This window comes from Festucalex cinctus, chromosome 14 (assembly GCF_051991245.1).
Source record: "Festucalex cinctus isolate MCC-2025b chromosome 14, RoL_Fcin_1.0, whole genome shotgun sequence".
In the NCBI taxonomy this organism is placed as follows: domain Eukaryota; kingdom Metazoa; phylum Chordata; class Actinopteri; order Syngnathiformes; family Syngnathidae; genus Festucalex; species Festucalex cinctus.
In genome coordinates, this window is record NC_135424.1 from 8035353 (window position 1) to 8046154 (window position 10802).

The window sequence follows — 10802 nt, forward strand, 5'->3', positions numbered from 1 at the left end:
TTTGATGTTACATTTGTATTTTCTCAATATAAAAATAAATTACATTGATAAAAATTATTTCCGTATTTTTTCATAATTGATATGAGAAACAAATAGTCTACAATTTTCACTGTATTTGGTCAGCAAACATTTTAAACAATGTAGAAAACGTTCATAATTTCTAAATATCACAAAAAGAACACAATGGACAGTGTTTATTCATTTAAAGTATTTTGGTCCTGTGAATGTATTTTTTATGCTGTTACATAAATCCATTGACAAAAAAAAAATACAGTATCAATATGTTGACATCAAATTCTGTATTATTACTCAGTATGAATACACCAAAATCACATAAATTGATATGTTTAATCCTTATCACTCATAGTATAGAATTGATACACCAGTATAAAAATATCAATATCTTGTCGTCTTGTATTGTCATCTCTTGCAGTATTATTAAACTGGTAACAAATATTGCTACTTTGATGAGTTGTATAATTATTGCACATAGTCCAGTATCGATGCACCAGTATCAAGTATTGCATACTTCCTGTAACGTTAATACCTGCAGTCGTTGTGGCAGGTATCAAATATTAGTTTTATGTGACATATCATATCAAATATCAATCATCATGTGCGTTTTAGTGTTATTCCTTACAGTTCAGGATCAATACCAGTATCCTTATCGCTCACAGTATAGTATCGATACAAGATTATCATATATCGATATTTTGGTGTGGTATCATTAGCTTTCACAGTTGTGTACGCAAAAAAAAAAAAAAGTTATTAAGAGCGTTTGGTTATTAAAAACAAAAATACACATCAGAACGCTTAGATGACGTCCCGATGACACACAGTGAGGGCAGTGGCGCCGTGTTCGGGTTAAGGCTCCTTCAGCTCCGACCGACGGGCTCGTCGGACCAACATGGCTGCCGCCAAAATGGCAGCGCTGCAAATGTACGAAGCACCACTGACTAAGAAAGTTGCCGTGTAGTTTTCAGTCACGTCCACCAACCAGCCTGAAGAAAGACACACAAACCCATATTAAGTTAAAACGTGCATCTAAAATGTGAAAAAGTTTATTTCAATAATAAAATAATAATTCATTGTCATTTTAATTGTAATGCATATAATTCATGGTGTTTAATCATTATTAAGTTAAAAAAATGCTTATTATTTTATTACTAACCAGTTACATAAAATAAAATGCTTATTCTGCAAATATTTAGTATTTTATGTGAAATATTTTTTTTTAAATATTGAAATAATCATTCACGCAAATGTATTGAATCATCTATAATCTCATTTTAAACATTGACCACTTAAAAAAATACTAATATTGCATTTACCTTTTATGTAAAATTGTTTCTTTTAATACTAAGCTAATAAATGAATTTTAATTTTTGTTTAATAATTGATTATTATTATTTCATTACAATTTATTACATAAATAAATGTTTATTTGACTAATAATTTGTCTGCTTTATGTAAAATCCTAATTTGTGCCTATTTTTTAAACAGTTACAATATTTTTTTTTAATTTATTCATTTAGTTAATATATGTCGTAAATAATTTAATAAATGAAAATGATTTCTATCCATCCATCCATCCATTTTATTTAACCACTTATTCCTCACAAGAGTCGCGGGGGTGCTGGCTTCGGGCAAATTATTTACAATTATTTTAATGATTTATTTTACAATTATCAGGATTTATCATTGTCATTATAATTATCATTGTACATTGTTTGTGCCTCTTTTCCTGACAACATTTGTCTTTATAAATAAGATAGCTATAATTAACTAACACAAAATTAAATACGTCAATTTGTGTATTTTACCATTTTTTATATAATATCTTATTATTTCCAACAAAGAAAATAACAACCTCTATAATGAGATAAATTAGTATAAATAAATAAAGATCATTCTAATGAACTCGGTTTTAGGAAAGGAATCACAAAATGATATATGTGACACAGAAGCCTTACCACCAATGGGTGGGCTGATGAGGTAAGGCACAGCATGCAGGAAGTAAACCACGCCCAGGGCTGAGGAGAGGTAAGTGGAGCCCACGGCATCAGAAGTGACCACGGGGATTAGCGCCACATAAGCGCCGTCAAAGTAGCCGTAGACTACAGCGAAGATGGTCAGAGGGGCAAAGGACTGGAGGAGTGGAACCCACAGGCAGCTAAGGCCCGCCACCACTACCGCTAGAATATAGCTTAGCATATGGTACCGATTCAGACACCTGCAAAGGACACAGCAATATCAAATATCAATATGTATCGAACACTAGTACAGAATCCAAAACATCAGTTTCAAATGTCAATACTGTATTTAGATGGGTCATATCATTATTATCTTTTGACATAGTGTATTATCCAACCCACTACTTACTTCCTGTCTGTGATCCAACCAAAGGTAATGTTACCCACGATACCGCTGATTCCAAATATGGACATGATGAAGGCAGCCTGCTTGTGCTCCACCCCAATACTGAGGGCGTAAGGAACCAGGTAGACCACTGGAGCACTACAGCCATAGGCCAGGAACAGGAAGGGCAGACACAAAACCAGGAAGTCCGGAGCTAGTAAGAAACCAAAGTCCTGTCCGGGCTGGAGGCAATAACAACGACCTTGGGGGGAGTTCGTATTCTCTAAAGGTTCAGAAAGCACAACGCCCGCCTGTGCGGCGGCCATTTTGTTGTACGAGTTACCACTCTCCATTGTGCTAGCCAGAGTAGTGTCGGCTAGCTCCCCGAGCATGGCAGGCGTTGGCATGTTGCGAAGTAAAATGCACTCCGCCATCTTGAGATCCGTTATCCTGGCATCGGGCCCGCTGGACAGCAAAGCTAGCTTATTAACCTCGGCTAGCTTGATGTTCTCCAGTTGGCAGTTTCTCAGTGCTCCGTTTGAAATTAGGAGTCCTTCGGTGTAACTGTGGTTGCTAATTTCTGGTGTCTTCGCTGGGACTTCTTTGGTTTCTTCTTTGGCGTTGTTAGACTCCTGAAATACCCTTCAGAAGGAAAACAAACATTAGTTAGCATTATGTGCTAGCATTAACAATGGAACAGCTAGCTTAGCTTGGCATTAAGATGGGGGGTTCAAAACATACAGAGTGTACTTTTTTTTTCATAATACACCGTGGGCTATGATAATTAGCAAGTTACGTAGCTATTTAAATAAACAATATCAAAATTCCACAAATTCCAGCATCGACACACACTTGCTAACCTGCTAACGAGCATCCCACCTTTGCCTCTTGCTGGGCTCCACCACCGGCCTCATCAAGGCTCCACACACGCACAAGTTGGAGACAAACCCCCCCAGGACCAGCATGGCCCCCCTCCACGAGTAACGGTCGATGAGAAGCTGCACTACCGGAGCCAGGATGAAGGTCCCGATGCCGCTACCTGGATGGCAGAACGCGACGATAATGATTTGCGCGGGATGGTGGAAAGGCGGGAAGACAAAGTGAGATCCCTACCAGACAGGGCGATGCCGTACGCCAATGCTTTCCTCTTGCTAAAGTAGCGGCCAACCATGGCGATGGATGGAGTGTAGCTCAAAGCAAACCCCAAACCTAAAAGAGTTCATAGCAATACCGTTATCTCAAAGTGCAGTGCTGATACACCCAAAGAAGACGTACCTGTGAGGATGCCCAGAGAGCCGTAGAGATGTTCCAGACTGGAGGCGAAGCAACTGAGGACCAGACCCACCGAGGACAAGAGACCGCCTAGCATCACTGTGGCTCTGCATGAAAGACGGTTGCCAAGGAAACCACCCAGAGGTGCTGGAAACACATGATGTCTGAATTCAGCAAGCTATGTACATTTAAAAAAAACCAAACACTTTTCAATTAAAAACTAGTTGTATTTAATTACCACAGAGCATAGTGGTGCAATCAATGAGACTGTGAATCCAGGCCGTGGTGGAATAATCTCGCTCAAAGTGTAGCTGGAACTCCACAAAGAACAAGGAAACACATCTGGACACAAGGACAGTGGACATAAAAATACAAACATATAAATAAAAAAAACATATAGTTTGGACAATGGGAACACAGGAACTTTTGTAGCTACTGGTCCATGAACATTTGCCTTCCAGCAGCAATGTAGTGTAGATCAACTTAATTGCTGGGATTCTTTTGTAGCTTGTTGCTAGGCAGACTTTACAGGACACAATCTCAACCGCTCCCATAGGCCAATAAGAGAACACAGTATAGAATAGCAGTCCTTTGTATTAAATATAAAACACATTAGAACGATGTGATGATTTTTCAGCTTACTTCATTTATCCGGAGCAACGTGTGAGGTCAGAAAGTGCAGAGGTCAGAAAAGAGGCCTTGCATATATTGAGGCTTGCATAAGCACGTTTATATAATATCATGTCTTGCTTCCTCTGGCCGGTCTTGGGTGATAAGAAGGAGTTAAGAAGGAGGTTATCAAAGGACACCTGCCATTCATTCACACCTTTATCAGTTTTTTTTCTGATTTAAGAGGAGACACCAGTGTTGGTTCAACAACAAAATGAACACAAATCACTTTGTAGAGCTTGACTGATAAATTTGGAAATGTGCTGACTGCAAAAAAAAAAAAAAAAAAAAGTGTCAACATGGAAATGCCTCAGTAGGAATTCAGGGTCTTAGTCGGAGGGAGAAAAAAAAAAGTTGTTAACACTAAGCTGTTCAGGAATGAACTCCTGCTAAGGGAAAGACTACTTAGAAGAGCTAATAAAGGAGAAAATATACCATTTTTTTTTAGGGGTGGGAATATTTGACTCTCTCACGATTCAATTTCATTACAATTTTTGGGTCTGTGATTCGATTCAGAATCGATTTTCGATTCAAAATGATTTGATTGACAATGATTTCTGCTTCATTTTAACGATGAGCAAATAATTGTCATGATCTACTCCAGTCTAACTCGCTAATGCTAATTAGCGCGCTACTCGCGACACTTTTATCCCTCAAAAGATGGCTATTCATACAAAACGCTTCAGGAATGTATACAGAGAAGCATCTTAACATTATTCATCGGTATATGCTGCAAAAAAAAATAAACTTTTATTGGCATAACTTGATCGTGACTTTTTCCTTCTACTCACTTAACTGTGTATCAGAACGCACGGAACCACACTGCCCCTAAGTGGCCAAATCGGGTACAACATGAACAGCATTCCCAGTACACAAACAAGGGCAAGACAGTATAATATAATTTAAATAAATCGATTTTAGGACATTTAAAATCGATTTTGAATTGTACTACATGGGAATCGCGATTCTTATGAGAATAGCTTTTTTTTTTGGCACACCCCCAGTTTTTATACACATTTACTTTACTACACACATGCACGCACACACCTGGTGACTGCGCGTGTGCAGATGGTGGCAAGGAAGCAGGCCGCGACCACCATCCACCCCCAGCCGCCCTCCTCCGTCACCTGGCCCCGGCGGGGCTTCTCCTGCACATTGACATCCATGGCTTCCAACCAATCAGTGGCCAAGTTGTCATCAGTGGCCCCTCCCACTCTGTCTTGGCTTCACGCTCAGGACACCTCACAATGTCGGCGGCAGCTTCTCATTGGTCGAGTTATTTTGCTTTGGGCGGATTGTGGAGGTTTCGAAGGAGATTCCCGATGTTCCCGCCTCCACTTCCTCGGCCCCGCCTCCACTTCCTCTTTCTCTGACAGACCAAACACACGCACATTCCAGTTGTTTATTAGCCTCATTGCACATGGATTTCATTCATCTGCCTTTGTGTTAACCTTCAAAAAAAAATTGATTAACAGCTGGTGTCGTTAAAATGCATCTCAAAGTAACACAAATACAATCATTTTGACTTTTGTCTTAGGCTTTACACATGTCCATAAAGAAGACAGCAAAGACATTTTCAACTTTTACAGGCAATCTTTCACATAGAAAAATTGTCTTTCCCACACAACCCCAGTAATTTACTGAATCGAATTTGTCGCCCCCCAGATTCCATTTCAGTGCTGTTTATACTCAACAGAGACATAGACAAAGGTGGAAAAAAAATATCAATTATTACAACAGAGGTGAGTTGGTGTCCCTGTTACTCTGTTACTACCTGAGAAGATGGAAATTTGTTAGTTGAAAGCAGATACTGGGCCAAGAAGAGGTCAGTGGGTTGTTTTCTGGCTTATCACCCGGCATGCGTACAGACACTCTTGCAAGTGCGGTGAGTCACACCACTTTACTTATGCAACGGCTTGCCGGCTAACAAGCCGGGGTGGGATAAAGGTTTGTCGCTGACCCACACCAGCGCACATGCATGCACACAGTACAGTGTCAGTACTGTGAAGTTTGACACCTTTCCATGAACGCACGCGGCCACTCGCCTGTCTATTTTTATCTAAAAAACAAGCACACCCTTTGTGTTTTTCATGGGGATATCCGACACGCAGGTAGGTTACAGAAATGGGGGCAAACACACAACAATACATTTGATAGGATTTCTTTTGGTAGTTTTAGTTTTAAGGTGTCTTTTGAACTATCTAACAATAAATACAAAGATAAAAGGTTAAAACAACAGCAACAAACATCTCATTTGTTATGGGAGTCGGCACATGCCTGCTATCATTTTAAGTGCCTCTGATAAACCCTGTTAGCATGCTTTACTTCTACTTTAGACTTTAACTTCTTCTTCATTCGCTATCTATAAGGAAATATATATCTTAGCTACAACTTACATAGGAAGAAATATATATCTTAGCTAGAACTTACTTAGCTGGCTAGATTTACATTAGTAGCAAAGCTAGTTTGTACTAGCCTAGCTTTAGCCATTAGATTTAAATTGCTAGCTTGTCTCACCTATGTCGCCAACTACCAAGGTTATTTTAGTTTACTAAAACTAATGAAAAAACTAAAATTAAAAAAATAATAATTTCATTAACAAAATAAAATAAAAACGAAAATGCTTTTTAAAAAACGGAAAACTAACTGAAACTACATTTTATGTTTACAAAACTAACTACAATACTACTATAGCAAAAAATGTCCTTCGTTTTCGTCTTTGGTAATTCATTTAATGCATGGGCCTTTGGTAGATGATTTTAAATGTGATTTTAAGTAGATTTATTTTGATATTTACCAGAATTAGGACAATTGAAAATGTGTCACACGGAAGCAACGTCATCTAGCACTAGCCAATAGAAAAGCACCTTCAGATGACTAATACACATAAAACTAACTAAAACTAAACTAAACATTTATTAAATAACTAAAACTAATAAAAACTAACATAAACACCTTGTAAACTAACCAAACTAACAAATAAAAAAAACAAAATAAAATAAAAATTAACTAAAATGAAAATTTCCAAAACTTTAATAACCCTGCTAACTACAGACTAGATTGAGTTCTCAGTAGCTAAAATTTGCACGATAGCTCGTTAGCTTATGCCGTAAATTACTTTTTTTTTCTTTGCTTCTTTGCAGCATGATGTGCAACATCTGTGTAAACAAGTGCACATTTTGTCGTTAGCACTGCTGTTAATCAACACTTTCCAACCTCAATAACCTTTTGCAGCCACAAGAGATGACGAAGCAAAAAAAAAAAAAGAAAAAAAAAGTGAGCTTTGACCTTTCTGCTTTTGCCAGCACTTTCATCACAGCATTAAATCCTTTCCCAACATGTTAAGAAAAAAAAAATGTGCACGTGTGTTCGTGTGTGTGTTGGTGTGGGTTCTTGGAGCTCATGCGTGATGGGAGTTACTCTGAAAGGCTGCAACGCAAATAGAGCACAGCTGGTGAGGAGTCTTCTTTTTTTTCCACAATCGAAACACATAAGGGCTTCTTTTTTCACGTTTAGCCCTCTTCGCACGCTTAATTTTTAATGGCAAAACCTCCAAATGATCATTTGACACAATTATCATACATTAGATGATATATTTGACAATTTGGCCTTGCCCATCTGTCTATATCTTCTCTTGTGACGATGGCGAAAAGTTTGCAAAAAGGTTCATCCCTGGATTTCGCACAGAATGACCACTTCAAGCCAAAATGGCTGACTTCCTGTTCCATTTCAATTTTACATGCATCCAACTGCTCAAGACTCTTGTACAAGTGAAAATCTAACCTACAAGCAGTAGTTAGCGACATACCTAAAACTAGCTCTCATGTTGAAGCTAATTAGCAGGTCAAAGCTAGTAAGCTAACTTGCGCGTTAGCTGTTGCACACATTTTTAACTACTAACGTAAATCTCAATATAAAAATTATGATAAATTTAGCGACATAGCTGACACCTAGTAATTCAAAGCTAATAAATAAATCTAGTCACTTAGTCAAAGTCAGCTTGACTCTAGCTAAATTCAAATACTTAATCTATATACTAATATAAACATGTACTAAATATACTACATCTAAACGGTAGCTAAGATATATTCAGTGACATAGATCAAGAAGTTGGAAGCTGAAGTTATTACAAATTTAGCAACCATACAAAATAATAATAATAATACTTTACTTTTTCCCAGCGGATGGTAGAAAGAAAACTTGCTAACTAGCTGTAGCTCAAATAGCTGCCTAGTGATGAACGTAAACCCAGAGAGCTGGAACTAACATAGCTAGACACCACATACCTAAAACAAGCTACCAGGTTCGAATGAATAAAAATAAAACAAGTTTGCGACAAATATATAACCAGCCGTCAGGCTTACACTCATAAACTATTGCAACCAGTTAACAAGTCAATGCAGTTGAAAACCCAGCTAGCAAGCAAAAGCTAACAGAGCTACAGTACGCAAAAGTGTTTCCAGGTAATAACCAAAAATAGATCATGTAAACTTTTTTAAAAAATAACTAAATAAATAACAGCTGAAACTACAAAAAAATATAGCTACCAAATATGTGGCTATTAAGTAGACAGTTAATGCATACATAAAACTAGTAAAACTATCCAACAAGATGCAGTTAACAAATTTGCAACATAGAACGTACTTAATTAATTAATTAATTAATTAATTAATTAAATTTATAAAAATAAAAACGTGCTAGCGATGAATGTAAAAACTAGGTAGCCGGTTAGCTTCTAATATTGATCTCTACGACGACGTATTAGGGCCACGTATATATATATATATATATATATATATATATATATATATATATATATATATATATATATATATATATATATATATATATATATATATATATAGAGAGAGAGAGAGAGAGAGAGAGAGAGAGAGAGAGAGAGAGAGAGAGAGAGAGAGAGAGAGAGAGAGAGAGAGAGAGGGCGGGGGCAATATTCCGAGATAAAAACTTGCAAATTTCCCACTTTATAAAATTATAATAGATAATTATTGTTCTTATAAAACTTTGCGAGCTCGCTCGCAGGCTAAAGCTAATATTAAATATTTAACTAAGTAATGTTAAATAGGGCGGCACCGTGATCGAGTGGTTAGCACGTCCGCCTCCCAGTTCGGGTTCGAGTCCAGGCTCCGGCCTTCCTGGGTGGACTTTGTATGTTCTCCCCGTGCCCGCGTGGGTCTTCTCCGGGGATGGATGGATGGATGTTAAATATTTAGCTAACTTAATAAACGTGAAAAGTGAATATGTTCAAGGAAATTACTTGAGGTTAGCTCAGGTTAAAAATTCACAACAAGCCAAATATTTAGCTAACTTGATAAACGTGAAAAGTGAATATGTTCAAGGAAATTACTTGAGGTTAGCTCAGGTTAAAAATTCATAACAAGCCAAATATTTAGCTAACTTGATAAACGTGAAAAGTGAATATGTTCAAGGAAATTACTTGAGGTTAGCTCAGGTTAAAAATTCATAACAAGCCAAATATTTAGCTAACTTGATAAACGTGAAAAGTGAATATGTTTAAGGAAATTACTTGAGGTTGGCTCAGGTTAAAAATTCATAACATGCCAAATTTTGATCATAATGGATAAAATTATTACAGATTCTCTGAATTTGGTGGCTTTAAATTGTTCATTAGTTGATGAATTTCTCTTTAAAAAAAATAAAACAAACTGAAAATCTCTGGTGTTGCTCTTCTCACATGCACAAGGAATACATGCTTGTCCAGGTTCTATCCTAGCCTGGCAAGCCACACCCAAGCTGCGGGTGAGTCTGGATTTTCAGGCAAGATGTATCCCACCTCTCCACTGTGTATAGGTCTTCTCAAAAGCACAATGTTTATATCTTGAGTTTTTTTTGTGAAAATCCCACCTTATCACCATGCGTTGACACCACGCTCCCTACACATTAAGCTAGCATTAATTATTTTATTTTTTTTAAATACTGGCAAATGTGTACCACCATATTATTACATCACAGCACACATCCTGTTACTTTTACAATACGATGTATAACTTAGATTTAAAAAAAAAAAAAAAAAAGTTTTAATGGAGTTTTACTAACACAGTGTTAGCTTATTGGTTGAAATATGTTGAAACTAGTATATCACTTTAAAAATGCACACACAAAGGAAAAGGTCAGTTATTCAACAATAAAGAAATTGACTTTTTTGTTGTTGTTGTTGAAATACACTTGGCTTAATAATAACAATAGCTTAGATTTAACTTACATCAGTTTCCCGGCATCATGCCTCCAGAACCCTTGAGGACGTGGAGTGTGACTGCTGCGACACCGTGAAGGTGTTCTGCAACACTAGTGGCTGAGCAAACAACATATTTATATACACTCGCGTGTGTGCAAGTAGAAAAGGGGGGAGGAGAATCCCTGCATTATTCCCAACATACCTTTCACTATACTGTGTGTGTGCTGTTGTTTGCTTAGCCTTTTATCTTACCAACCTTAACTTTGACTCCTACCATATAAGTTGT

At 37.3% G+C, this 10802-nt stretch overlaps 1 protein-coding gene across 2 annotated transcripts; it reads right to left on the reverse strand.

Annotated features, from left to right (window-relative positions):
• Window positions 1–179: 179 nt before the first annotated feature.
• On the reverse strand, window positions 180–10770 carry LOC144001209 (monocarboxylate transporter 12-B-like). Of its 2 annotated transcripts, XM_077495330.1 has the most exons (10): window positions 10719–10770; window positions 10544–10633; window positions 5347–5668; window positions 3869–3972; window positions 3634–3777; window positions 3472–3567; window positions 3238–3397; window positions 2383–3000; window positions 1974–2233; window positions 180–1001 (listed from the first exon to the last, which is right to left on the reverse strand). In XM_077495330.1, the coding sequence occupies exons 3-10, from the start codon at window positions 5463–5465 to the stop codon at window positions 865–867; spliced, it is 1638 nt and encodes a 545-aa protein (XP_077351456.1). In that variant the 5' UTR covers window positions 5466–5668; window positions 10544–10633; window positions 10719–10770; the 3' UTR covers window positions 180–864. The 2 variants fall into 2 exon arrangements, with proteins under 2 accessions (XP_077351456.1, XP_077351457.1); XM_077495331.1 differs by lacking the exons at window positions 10544–10633; window positions 10719–10770 and adding an exon at window positions 7097–7143.
• Window positions 10771–10802: the final 32 nt, after the last annotated feature.

Excerpts from the sequence above, each read along its gene's own strand:
- LOC144001209 (XM_077495330.1), bottom strand. The coding sequence starts at position 5,465 with ATGGATGTCAATGTGCAGGAGAAGCCCCGCCGGGGCCAGGTGACGGAG. Across the intron at positions 3,568-3,633 it reads CTCTCTGGGCATCCTCACAG|GTTTGGGGTTTGCTTTGAGC; the intron begins GTACGTCTTCTT and ends GAACTCTTTTAG. Across the intron at positions 3,398-3,471 it reads GTACGGCATCGCCCTGTCTG|GTAGCGGCATCGGGACCTTC; the intron begins GTAGGGATCTCA and ends TCTGCCATCCAG.